This window comes from Sphaerodactylus townsendi, linkage group LG06 (genome assembly GCF_021028975.2).
Source record: "Sphaerodactylus townsendi isolate TG3544 linkage group LG06, MPM_Stown_v2.3, whole genome shotgun sequence".
NCBI lineage: Eukaryota > Metazoa > Chordata > Lepidosauria > Squamata > Sphaerodactylidae > Sphaerodactylus > Sphaerodactylus townsendi.
Genome location: NC_059430.1, coordinates 2,148,537 through 2,161,298, shown reverse-complemented (window position 1 = coordinate 2,161,298; position 12,762 = coordinate 2,148,537). Strand labels below are relative to the sequence as shown.

Genomic DNA, 12,762 nt, shown 5'->3' with positions numbered 1-12,762 from the left:
GACCTTGGGCGAGTCACAGCTTCTCGGAGCTCTCTCAGCCCCACCCACCTCACAGGGTGTTTGTTGTGAGGGGGGAAGGGCAAGGAGATTGTCAGCCCCTTTGAGTCTCCTGCAGGAGAGAAAGGGGGGATATAAATCCAAACTCTTCTTCTTCCTGTCATGCTCTGTCATTCCTCCACCCCTAACCCCCTGTCCCAATTCCACCGTCTCCTTATTTTTCATTCTCGGTCTCAGCTTCTGCTCATCAATAACAACTTATCAGGTGTTTTAACAGCAGCATGGGAGCAAAAGTTTGTCAACATGATGAACAGAAGGGGGGGTTAATATTTCTCCAGTGTCCATCAGAGCAGCAACAAAGCGCCCCTCCCCTCTTTAACATGCCTGCTCACCTGACATGGGGGCCACGCATCTTGCTTGGCGTCCGCTGCCGACAGTGTGCATGTTTGGGGGAGGGGGGTGTTTAGAGATAATTTGGGCCCAGATATTTCGATTCCTTTCCTTTCCGACCTGGGGACTTTCATGCTCATCCCGGGGCTGGTGAGCAGTTTTGCCACTCCTAGTTTTATTTTCTGATGAGTTATGCCAGCCACAAATGGACGGGCCGGCAGAAGTGAGGATTCTTTTGTTACTGCAGATGCATAATACCAGGAAGTCGAGGGATCTGTTGTGATATTTGCTGGGATCAGGTTCTCAGTGGCCCTGCCGAAGACAGGAAGCAGTAGAGGATTTTCCTGTACAAGAGATTACTGTGTGTGTGGGGGGGGGGGGGGGGAATTGCTGCTTCACCTGTTGAATTTCAGTGACCCAGGTCACCTCAAGAACAAGGCAAGAGTGGGCATGGTAAGAGAGGCAGGGCATGGATCTCAGGGCATCCTGGGGTCTCAGAGCCCTTCCGGTATGGAGGACACTTGTTGCCCTGGGCTCTTGGGGCAGACAGGTATTCTAGCTGCTTCTCCTGTCCCTGTCCCGGCACACACCTGCTCTTCAGCTCTGGGACGCAGGCTGATCCCACAGTGCAGACAGGAAGTGCTGCGGTCAGAGGCTACAGGAGGCTGCTCAGCTGCAGGTCACAGTGAGGGCTGCCAGGACAGCTTCCAAGGGTCAGTGATATTCAGTCCAGCCCTGGCTTCCAAGCTTGGTTTCTTGGGGGGGGGGGAGGTGAATCTCCTGGACCTCTCCGCAGGTGCTGATAGCATCCGCCAGGGTGGAACTTCCTGCCGCACGACCAAACCTCAGTTTACCCACCAAGTGCAAGACCTCAAAGACAAGAAACGCCACCTTCTAGGGGGCCCAGTTATTGGAGCCTTGCATTGCCTCCCTTTCTCCCAGGTGACCATTTCACGGCGCCACTTTTTGTGGACTCAGACCACCGTTGGCTGTGAGTTCTGTTCTCGCTGCTGACAGGAAGGGAAGACCTGGCTGGCTCTGCTTTTAGCCATCAGCCTGGTGAGATCCAAACATTTTAGTAACAGGTTCCCACGGTGGTGGGATTCAAACTGTGGCGTAGCGCCAATGGGGCGTGGCTGGGCACGATGGGGGCGTGGCTGGGCATTCTGGGGGCGGAGCATGCCTGGGCGGGGCTGTGGCAAGGACGCAGCTGCTGCGCCGGTCCATGCATGCCAGTGTACCTCCTGCTAGACTGCTTCCAGTTCTGCGCGCTACTGCTGAGAGGAGGGGCGTAACTAAGGCCAAAATCAGGTGGCAAAATCCCCAATTAGTAACCCCCTCTCGGCACACACAAATAATTAGTAACCTACTCTCGGGAACCGGTGAGAACCTGCTGGATCCCACCGCTGCTTTAGCCGCAGTGAGATGGCTTGTCATTTCATTCGGGGGGTTTAACTGGAAATGTTTTTAGCAATTATCATAGCTGCCTTGGGCCATAAAGAAAAGCCAGCGATAAGCGTTTTAATAAACAGGTGACTATTCTTCTCTACACTGATGTCACTGTAGTATCAATCTCCAAAGAAACATTTTGGGATCTAGGGTGCTGTGGGGTTTCCGGGCTGTATGGCCGTGTGTTCCAGTAGCATCTTCTCCCGACGTTTCGCCTGCATCTGTGGCTGGCATGAAGATGCCAGCCACAGATGCAGGTGAAACGTCGGGAGAAAATGTTACTGGAACGCAGACATACAGCCCGGAAACCCCACAGCACCCCAGTGATTCCGGCCGTGAAAGCCTTCGACAACACATTTTGGGACCTCTCTAGGAACAGAAATTCCTCATCCTAACTGGTAACACCCTGTTTTTGCAGAATTGTGTGTGTGTGTGTGTGGTGTCTGCATCCTGCATCTGTGGCTGGCCTCTTTTGAGCCACGTTTCCAGTGAAATTAGTAGGACCTATTTTGCTGTAGCTCACTTTAGTGATCGTTTGAAGAATACTTTGTAGGAATTTCACTTTAAAGTGGAACTTGTGATCCTGGTTGGAGCCATACAGTGGAAATGGCCAGACTTTCACCATTCCACAGAAGGGGCAGAATGGCTCGGGGTGGGGGTGGGGTGGGGCTAGAATGGCCGCAGAGTGGAAGGCCGGGGCGTGTGCAGAAGGGTTACCCAAAGCCCTGATTTACCAGTAATGTACCAAAACCACGGTTCTCTGTTCAGATACATTCAAACAGCTGAGATTTTTTAACATTTTATTTAAAAGAAAAACAAAATGATAACATCAGTTCTCTCTCAGCTCTAGACAGTTCCGTATAAAAACAGTACAATACAAGTATTGTTGAAGGCTTTCACAGCCAGATTCAACTGGTTCTGGGGGGGTTTCCGGGCTGCGTGGCCATGGTCTGGTGGATCTTGTTCCTAACGTTTCACCTGCATCTGTGGCTGGCATCTTCAGAGGTGTAGCACAGAGGGACACAGTGTGTAACAGACTTCCCTCTGTGATACACCACTGAAGATGCCAGCCACAGATGCAGGTGAAATGTTAGGAACAAGATCCACCAGACCACGGCCACACAGCCCATAAAAACCCACCAGAACCAGTACAATACAAGGCTATTCAGCCAAGACAGAACCACCACCAGGAGAAACCCCTGAAGAAGAATTCTTTATGAATGACTCCCTTTAGAATGAATCTCCCCAAAGTGGTGCAGGGTTTCATAGAATTGGCTCACCTAGATCAGTGAACCAATTGGGTGTCGAAGGGAGACGATTCCCACCTGAGCATTCTTGGCAATTAAGCCCTACCTGTCTGGATTTGAATGTGGCCTTGTAAAAGCCAATCCCGTCATCTAAAGAATAACCATACCTAAAGGAAACACAAACACAGTTTACAACTTTAGGGATGGCAAATATGGTTGCATCATAAACGACCTAGCAAAACCAAATGGTTGCCTCATAAAAGGCCCAACATAAGAACAAGCCAGCTGGATCAAACCAGAGTCCATCTAGCCCAGCTCTCTGCTACTCGCAGTGGCCCTCCAGGTGCCTTTGGGAGCTCACCTGCAGGAGGTGAAAGCAATGGCTTTCACATACAAGATCAGAAGAGAAGAATTTGGATTTATATCCCCCCTTTCTCTCCTGCAGGAGACTCCAAGGGGCTGACAATCTCCTTTCCCTTCCCCCCTCACAACAAACACCCTGTGAGGTAGGTGGGGCTGAGAGAGCTCCGAGAAGCTGTGACTAGCCCAAGGTCACCCAGCTGGCGTGTGTGGGAGTGCCCAGGCTAATCTGAATTCCCCAGATGAGCCTCCGCGGCTCGGGCGGCAGAGCGGGGAATCAAACCCGGTTCCTCCAGATTAGATACAGGAGCTCTTAACCTCCTACGCCACTGCTGCTCCTATAAATGGCCTCTAAGTGAATTTAAAGGAATATATATACTGGGGGGGGGGGGGCTTCTTTGGGGAGCTCTGGGCAGTCGTTTAAAGGCAGCCTCTGTGGCATTTCCTCCATGAGCCACAGTGGGCGTGGCCCGCGGTCTGCCTCCCTCGACCAGCGGCCCCTTTGGACCCCCCCCCCCCCCCCACCGCTGTCGAAGTGCTGCGGCTGCCTCCCGCGGTCTGCTCGATCTGTCCGGCAGGCGGGCTGCGGTGGGTGCCGAGGGCCGCGGGGCCCGGTGGTTGGTGCTCCTGTTTCCCGGGCATGTGTGGCTGCTGCCGGCATCTTCTGAGGCAGGCCGCGGGGGGGGGGGGGAGAGAGAGAGAAGGGCACCCCGCAGCCAGCCCTGCCTTGGAAACGTTGCAGCCCCAACCCGCAGGCTGCGCGGCCACCCACCCCTGGAAATCCGGCCGCGGCAGTCCTGGCCAAGCAGGAGAGCCCCCCCCCCCCGCCCCCCGCCCGAGTCCAGCCAGCCGGACAGGCTGCCAGCGGAGCCCGGCGACGGAGGAGTGGCCCCGCGCCTCCCGAGCCCGGCCACCCGCGCGGCTGAGCTGGCGCCCGGTCCAGGCCGCGGGGGCGGCGCCAGGCGAGCGGGCGGAGGCAGCGGCTTGGGGGTCCGGCGGCGGCGGCGGCGGCGGGAGCTCCTCCTCCGGCCCTGCCCCCGAGACGCCGCCCGCCCGCCCGCCCGCCCGCCCGCCGCAGCACCAGCGGGGGCCGCGCGCCGAGAGGAGGCCGGGCAGGCTCTCCCGGCCGGGCCGCCGCCATGGGCGAGGGGGAGCCGCTCAGGTAGGCCGGCCGGGGCAGGGCGGGGCGCGGGCAGCGGGCAGGACGGGCGAGGGCCGGCGGCGGCGGCAGCCGAAGGAGGAGCCCACTCGACCGACCGCCCGCTTCCCTCCCTCCCTTCCGCCCGCCACCGCCGCCGCCCGGCTTCCCGGGGCAGGGGGCGGCCGGGCCGAGCGCGAGGGGGCCCCAGGCAGGGGGGGGCGGCCGGCTGGCGGGCGGGCGGGGCGGGCGCTGCTTGGCCCTGCTGCTGACGCCCCTCCTCCCCCCCCCCCCCCCGCAGCATGGCCGACTACCTGATCAGCGGCGGCACCGGCTACGTGCCCGACGACGGCCTCACCGCCCAGCAGCTCTTCGCCATCGCCGACGGCCTCACCTACAAGTAAGCCGCCGGGCGCGGGGTGGGGGGGGGGGGGTCGGAGGGCTCTGGGCCCCGGGCTGCGCTCGGCCTCCTCCCATCTGGCCGCAGCCGGCCCTGGCTCCGGGGGGGGGGGCGGTCCCAGGCGGTGCCGGATGCCCACCCCGCGCAGCAGCAGCAGGCCAGGCAGGGCGCCCCCCCCCCCCCCCGTCGCCTCCGTCCTGTGCGCTGCTGCTGCTTTCCGAAACCTGGGCTTGGTTGGCCAAGAAGCCCCGGGCCCCGGAGCGGCGGCGGCGGCGGCGGCGGCGGCGGGGGGGGGGGGGTCGAGTCATGCGGGGGGTGCTGCTGCCGCCTGCGACCCAGCAGGGAAATATGGGGCTGCCCCCCTCCAGCTGCCTCCGGGGACGGTGGGGGCCCAGCCTTCCTCGGGTGTTGGGGGCCGGGGGGCTCTAGTGCCGCCGGTGCTGAGCCAGCCTGACCCTCGCCCGCGTCCCGTTCAGAGACCGGCCTGGCCACACCCTGCTGCTCCTCCAGAAACCCCCCCCCCCCCTTCTGGCTCAGGGATCCGCTTGGAGGCTGGTGAGGGGGTTCCCCTGGCCCAGGCCACGCCCCGGCAGCGCTGCCTGCCCTGCTCTCGTGGGCCTGCCTTTGGAAACGCCCCGCCTGCTTTGGAGACAGGTGCCGCCTTGGGTGTGTCCCGCGTGTGCTTCTGCCAGCCGTCCACGCCCTGGCATTTCGATGCAGGGAAGATGCCTATCCCAGAGTTAGTGGTGCGGGTTCAATTTGATGGGCCTCCAAAGGGTGAGCTGCAGCCATCCAATGGAAGATGGCGGCACCCTCCTTTTGGGGTCCACAAAATTGGATGCTTGACCTAAACTTTGCCAAACATGGGGGTCCTCTGCGGAGAGTCGCGTGCAGCTATGCTGCAAATTTGGATCCTCCACCTTGGCAGACAGGCCTCTCCCCTGCGCCCCCCCCCCCCCCACACACACACACTTCAGAACAATTCCTATAATGCCGTGGTGGCAAACCTTTGGCACTCCAGATGTTATGAACTACAATTCCCATCAGCCTGGCCAATTGGCCATGCTAGCAGGGGCTGATGGGAATTGTAGTCCATAACATCTGGAGTGCCAAAGGTTCGCCACCACTGCTTATAATGGGTGAGCATCTTGTGGGAAAAGTTCCCCCCGTGGACTTCCTTGGGGGTGTGTGGCTGGGTTAGGGTTTTGTCTGCATGTTATGCGACAGGCGGTCTTTGCAGGACTCTGGGAGGCTGTTGTTCAAGGTAGAGGGACCAAACGTACAGCACAGTTGCTGGCGACTCTCCTTAGAGAACCCCCAAGTTTGGAGACATCTGGGTCGAGAGTCCAGTTCTGTCGGCACCCAGTTTTGCTGTGTTTGGGTTCTCTTCCAGCCCTCGCTTCTTCGCCTCTGTTGCTAAGAGTGGCACTTCTGTTCCCTGCACACCGTGCTCATGTGGCGCTCTTGTGGCAAAGAGAGGCAACATCCTAACTCCTGCAGACCCCCAGGAGTAGCATGACCACATCTGGGGGTCTCCTGGGCCAGTCAGCACCCCTGAGGGTTGTGTGGAATGGGTCACTTGACCCAAGATGGGGGGCTGCGGGTGGCTCGTCTGCTGCCTTTGCTTTGTTGGTCTGCTGTGGGGCAACGAGAGACTTGAGCCTATCGGCCCCTTCGAGCCCCCCGGGTTGGGGGGGGTCTGAGCTCCCCAGAGTCCCACCTCCCAGCAGTAAAGAAAAGTTCCTACCCTGAGAATCTCCTTGGCCCCTCCGGTGCTGCCGGTCTTGCATCTGGCTCAGCCGCCCTCCCCCACCGGCCATGCTCCCAGCAGCCGCGCAGTGTCTGCCTTCAAGGCAACAGTCTGCGTTTCTTCCCAGAGGAGGGCTGAAGTGGGGGTCTCTCTGCAGCACATTGGGGGGGGGGGTTTCCAGCCCCCTGTGGCTGCTGCGAGCCCCCCTAGCCCCGGTGGCTGATGGCTGCCCCGTTTCTGTTTCCACAGTGACTTCCTGATCCTTCCGGGCTTCATTGACTTCACAGCAGATGAGGTGGTGAGTTCGAGTCTTCTTCTGGCATGTGCCCTACTGTGGTGTCTGGATGCTTGGAGCCACTGGGCAGGGAGCCGGGACCTCTAGCAGGCTGCCGTGGGCTCTGTGGTCTTTCTCAGCACAGAGCCCTTTTCAGTGGCCAGAATCCCAAAATGGTAGCCTTCTTAGTCCGTCCCAGGGTGACTAGCGAGAGGTTGTCCATAAGGGTTGTCCCTTATGGATAACTGCATGGAACAAGTTCATTGAAACAATACAATCTGGTTTCCTCTATAAAATACTCGGATTACCACACTCTGTGCCATATGCTGTATTATGCTTAGAAACTGGTCAGAACCCACTTGAAACAAGAGCATGGCTGAATACATTCAAGTATTGGATCAAATTATGTTTTAACTCTGATGTGCGCCGTTTAATATACACTGCGCGCCCAGACCTATTTGCCTCCGAATGGTATCAACTTCTCAAATCAAAAATTTACTCAGTAGGTTTATTATTTGAAGATCTCTGTATGCTGACACCCAGAGAGATTTTCCAAAACTTGAAAAGTAGACTTCTAGAACAGGAATATCATATCTTGTTGGGGCAAGCAAATAAATCATGCTCACCCCTCTCTGTCGGAATAATACCGGAACAGGGGCACATAGCCAAATATCTTGAATTATTAACTGAACCCCAACAGAGATGGATTATCACAGGGGCCAGATCCAATACCTTCCCATCGGCCATTACAAAGGGTCGTTACTTATCCATCCCTCTCCAGGATCGGGTTTGTCCACACTGTGAAAATCAAGTGGAGACTCTTGCTCACATTATTCTTGACTGTCCGAGATATGTGGGCATCAGGAATTTCTCTCCCAGGCAAATCTGAAAGTGACTCTGACTGCTCTGTTGTGGAGCTTCTGTTAAACAACACAGATGTCATGCTCTTGGAAAAAGTAGCAAAATTTCTTTTACAAGTGACAGAACTTTCTAAGTAATGTATACTGCTATTTACAGTCTTCCTGTCTGCGCTTTGAATGTACTCTTGATTTGCATTTCAAAAATGTCTGGCAACGCTCTAGAACCTATTTTTAAATGCCAAATAAAGGTGGTTGCTGTTGTCCAGCCAAGCCAGGCTTGGTCAGGGCCAGGGGATCTGGAAGAGGTGGCAGACGTGGAGTGTTGTGGGTCTTCCAGGGGGTCCCCAGATTCTTCCTTGTTCCTGGCAGGCGTCTGGCCTCTGCGATCTGGCGCTGCCCTGTTGCTCTGCCCTCTGCCTGGGGGTGGGCCCTGAATGGCAGGGCTTGGGTGCCCCCAGGGCTGATGTAGCTTCAGCAGGGAAACCCACAAGCTCCTCCTCCTCTTCCTTGGACCGTGGCCTGGATAGCCCCGGTGACCCTGATCTCCTCAGGCCTCAGAAGCTAAGCAGGGGTGGTCAGCCGTGGGTGGGACTTAGAGCGGAGGCCTCCAAGGAAGGCCGGCAACAGGGAACCACGTCTGCCAGCCTCTGGCCGTGGAAGGCCTTTGAGGGGCCGCCACAACTGGTCCGCGACTGGACAGCCTCTTGTGTGCGCTTCTCTCGCGACCCAGAAGGATGTCTGCGTGTTGGTCTTCCGCAGCCACAGGGGCGGGGCCTGGAGCTTCCTCTCTTCCCTTCTGACCGGAGGGAGGGCTCTGGTTCTCCCTTTTGATTCTGCACCCCTCTTAGGTTGCAGGGGCTTCACAACGACCGTGGGGAGGGCATTTGTCCTTCTGCTGAGTTTGGAGGTGGAGCAGTGCGTCTGGGAACTGGCCACGTGCCTCGGGATGTGGACGGGAGCCCCAACACAAAGGGAAACCTGACTCCCCCCCCCCCCAGTCTCACGGCCTCTACTCCCAGGTTGGGCTTTCTCTTGGCCCCTTCCCTCCACTGGGAGCGCGCTCTCTGGCCGGCTGGGCCTTCTGTTCAGGGCCCTTTCAGAGGAAACGGCATTCTGTTTAGGGCAGGCACGGGCGAGGGCATTCCGGAAAGGCTCCTACCCAGCCGGCTGTAGGTCTGGGTGCAGAAATGCTGCCCTGCAGGGGAAAGGAAGTGGTGGAGGCTGGCAAGGCTGTGTGTGTGTGTGCCAGGGCTGATCTGCCAGCTGGCTTGGTGAAGGTCAGGCCAGGCAAGGAGGCTGAGCAGCTGGAGCTGGGTGGGGGGTGCGGGCTGGCTCCCTGCTTGCTCTCGAGTGGCTGTGGGAATGGGGGCAGGAGGGAGGCATCCGAGCTGCAGATGAAGTTCAAGTGTTATTCTCCACCCGCGCCCAGAGGTGGGATTCCAGCAGGTTCTCACCAGTTCCCGAGAGGGGGTTACTAATTATTGGTGTGTGCCGAGAGGGTCTGCTTTTCCGTTCGAAATTCCATTAGGTCCAAAAATCATGAAGTCCTGTTGTTTCCTATGTGGCTGGTTAGCGAAGGTAGAAAACGAAATCATTCTCCCTGTTGGGCTGTTTTAAAAACATGTTTTAGAAATAGGGTAAAGTTCCTTGTTTGAGGAAAGTCTCCTTCTTTTGATTTCTAGAAACAAAATCAAGTATCTGAAAGTATTAAGTATTTGACAGGCAGTCAATTAGAGGAGAAGTCGTTGTTTCTGTTGGCAGCAGACGATAGGACTTGCAAGAATGAGTTTAAATTATGGACAGAAAGATACCAGCTGGAAATTAGAAACTTTTTGTTTACAGTAAGAGTTTTTTACAGTAACAGAGAAATTATTAATTCCCCACCCCAGAATGCCCAGCCACGCCCCTGGAATGCCCCACCCAGCCCCATTGGCGCTACGCCACTGTTTGAATCCCACCACCATGGGAACCTGTTACTAAAATGTTTGGATCCCACCACTGCCCACGCCCCCTTTTCAGGCTTCCCAGCTAAGCTCTGCCCGGCTGTCCCTCGTACTCTTTGCAGGGCTGGGAGAGGCGGGCAGGCCGGTTCAAGGGCTGAGAGCTGCTTGCGGGGGGGGGGGGGTGTTCCTCGTGCCTGCTCCTCACCATAACCCCACCCTCGATTCTGTTTGAGTGTTCCTGAGCTCTGGCGGAAGTGACCCATGGCCCAGGTGTGTGGGTGTCAGCTGACCTGGGGGGGGGGACAGCCAGGTGGGGCATTCAGGACAGCATTTGTTCCCTCGTCTCTTCTCTGCAGGACTTAACTTCGGCGCTGACCCGCAAAATCACCCTGAAGACCCCACTCATTTCCTCCCCCATGGACACCGTCACCGAGTCCGATATGGCCATCGCTATGGCGGTGAGTGACTTTCTGCCCTGGGGAGGGCGCGAGGAACGCATCTACGCTGCCTGTTCTCTCACTGCTTCCCGCCCTCCCCCCCCCCCCAAAGGCCTTCCGGGTCATGTTGTGTCATTACCCAAGATGGTGAATAGAGGGGGGTTTCAAATGAGCGGGGGGGGGGGGGGAGGGAAGAGTGAGTGGTTGCCATTCGAACCCACTGGGACAAGGAGAGTTGCCCACCTTCCCCCCCCCCCATGACTTCTGGAAATTACCCAAGATGGTGAATGGCACTGAGCTTTTTCTCCTGGGCCAAGAGGGTGTCCCGGCTGTAAGGAACCTTTTCCTGGGTCAGCTGGGCTATTGACCCTGAAGAGGTATTTGAGCAGCAGTGGCATAGGAGGTTAAGAGCTCATGTATCTAATCTGGAGGAACCGGGTTTGATTCCCAGCTCTGCCGCTTGAGTTGTGGAGGCTTATCTGGGGAATTCAGATTAGCCTGTGCGCTCCCACACATGCCAGCTGGGTGACCTTGGGCTAGTCACAGCTTCTCGGAGCTCTCTCAGCCCCACCTACCTCACAGGGTGTTTGTTGTGAGTGGGGAAGGGCAAGGAGATTGTCAGCCCCTTTGAGTCTCCTGCAGGAGAGAAAGGGGGGATATAAATCCAGAACTCTTCTTCTTCCTCTTCTTGACCCCCTGGCAGAAGCCGTTTGCTCTGTCTGTCTGTCTGTCTGTCTGCAGTCCCCTGAGTCCCTCAGGGGTGGGGAGGGAACAATGGCTTCTCCTTGGGGGGTCTGGGGAGGGGGTCTGGGTGGCATTGAGACTCGTGTTGTCCTGGTGACTTCAGAGTTGCCTTTTTGTTTCCCGCTTCCAGCTGATGGGCGGGATTGGGATTGTCCATCACAACTGCACCCCGGAATTCCAGGCCAATGAGGTCCGTAAGGTCAAGGTAGGTGTCTGTGGGGAGCTTCCGGGGGCCACTCCGGGCTAGGGGTCCCCCCACTGTGGAGGGTTGTTCTCCTTGGGATGGAGGAGCACCCCAACCAGCTGCCTCCTCTCAGCTGATGGAGCTTGGGGGTGCCTGTCCTGGAGCATCCTGTGCTCTCAGCTGCAGAGGCGGAGCGCTCACTGGGATATGTGGGGATACATGTCCCCAGGCGCATCCCAGCTGGTCACATGGGGGGCACAGAATCCCCCCCCACTCCCCTCCTGTCTGACTTCCACTGGCCAAAGGAGCAGGCTGGCTGGGCCGCTGTCGGGCGCCCCTCGGATCTGGAGCAGCCTGGCGAGGCAGGACCGAGGGGCGCCCGGCAACAGCCCAGCCAGGCTAAAGTAAGTGGGGCGTGGGGGGGGGGGCTGGAGCAGGTGTTGCCCCAGGTGGCACTCCGTCCCCCACACCTCTACTCAGCCATGAGAATGGGCAGCCAGCATCTTCTACTTGACCCTTGGGCCTTTGCTGCCTGGTTGTCTAAGGTAAATTTTTCATGGTGCCTTTTCAGCCGGCATCGTCCCCTGGAACAGCACCATGAGGAGAGAGCCCGTGTGCCCGAGACCCACCCAGCAGTGGCACGGGCCGGAGGGAGTGGGCAGAGGCCCTTTCCCCTGGCCTGCTTTTGCCTTTGCTGTCCTCTTGCGAGGGGGTCTGTGGGTGGGAGCCAACCGCATGAGCTCTGAGATGGGCGGAGAAAGGACGGGAGGGCGGGTCCAAATCCCCCCCTCCTATTTTGGGCCCTGCCGCTTGGCAGTGCGGTTTTCTCCACACGTTGTGAGGTTTTGTGAGACGTTTTGCCATCTCCCAGCGTTGGACGCAGAGCACCTGGTTAGGGTCTGGGGGGGCCCTCGTTGAATCTGCCTCCTCCAGGAAAGCTTGCTGGGTGATTCTAACCTGGATAGCTTTAAAAGGGGCTTGGACAAATTATGGAGGAGAAGTCGATCTGTGGCTACCAATCTTGATCCTCCTTGATCTGAGGTTGCAAATGCCTTAGCAGACCAGGTGATCGGGAGCAGCAGCCGCAGAAGGCCATTGCGTTCACCTCCTGCACGTGAGCTCCCAAAGGCACCTGGAGGGCCACTGCGAGTAGCAGAGTGCTGGACTAGATGGACTCTGGTCTGATCCAGCAGGCTAGTTCTTATGTTCTTATTCAGGGCAGCTGTCTATGAGAATAAAGTGAGGATGTCATTCATTTAAAATGTGTATTAGCTGCCTTTTTTTCCTGATGGAGCTTGAAGCAGCTGACAGTGTGGATTAACTGTGAAAAATAGAACACGAGCAAAACATTAAAGGCCAAAATTTTAAATCCCAGTTTAGAAATGCCAGTAATCTAGCGGGGTTGGGAGAACGAGGGGTCGTAAGTCACTTCGGATCCCCACTGGTGAGGACTCAGCTGGGGTGTAAATGTCCCAGTGGCTGTGCCCGAGTTTGTTACAGCACCTGGGAGTCTACTGGGTGGTGACCAGCTGGCCCACAGATCACCCAGGGGGACCCTGATTTTTAATCTACCTGCCCTAGCAAACCCC

The 12,762-nt window shown here is 57.4% G+C and overlaps 1 protein-coding gene across 1 annotated transcript in view; it reads left to right on the top strand.

The window, feature by feature from the left end:
• Positions 1–4,441: 4,441 nt before the first annotated feature.
• The window catches only part of IMPDH1 (inosine monophosphate dehydrogenase 1), a 31,136-nt gene continuing 22,815 nt past the window's right edge, over positions 4,442–12,762 (top strand). The window contains exons 1-5 of the mRNA XM_048500114.1: positions 4,442–4,605; positions 4,883–4,981; positions 6,981–7,029; positions 10,165–10,266; positions 11,120–11,194. Of these exons, the coding sequence (XP_048356071.1) occupies positions 4,583–4,605; positions 4,883–4,981; positions 6,981–7,029; positions 10,165–10,266; positions 11,120–11,194 (348 nt within the window). The 5' untranslated portion in view covers positions 4,442–4,582. The remainder of the gene's footprint in view (positions 4,606–4,882; positions 4,982–6,980; positions 7,030–10,164; positions 10,267–11,119; positions 11,195–12,762) is intronic.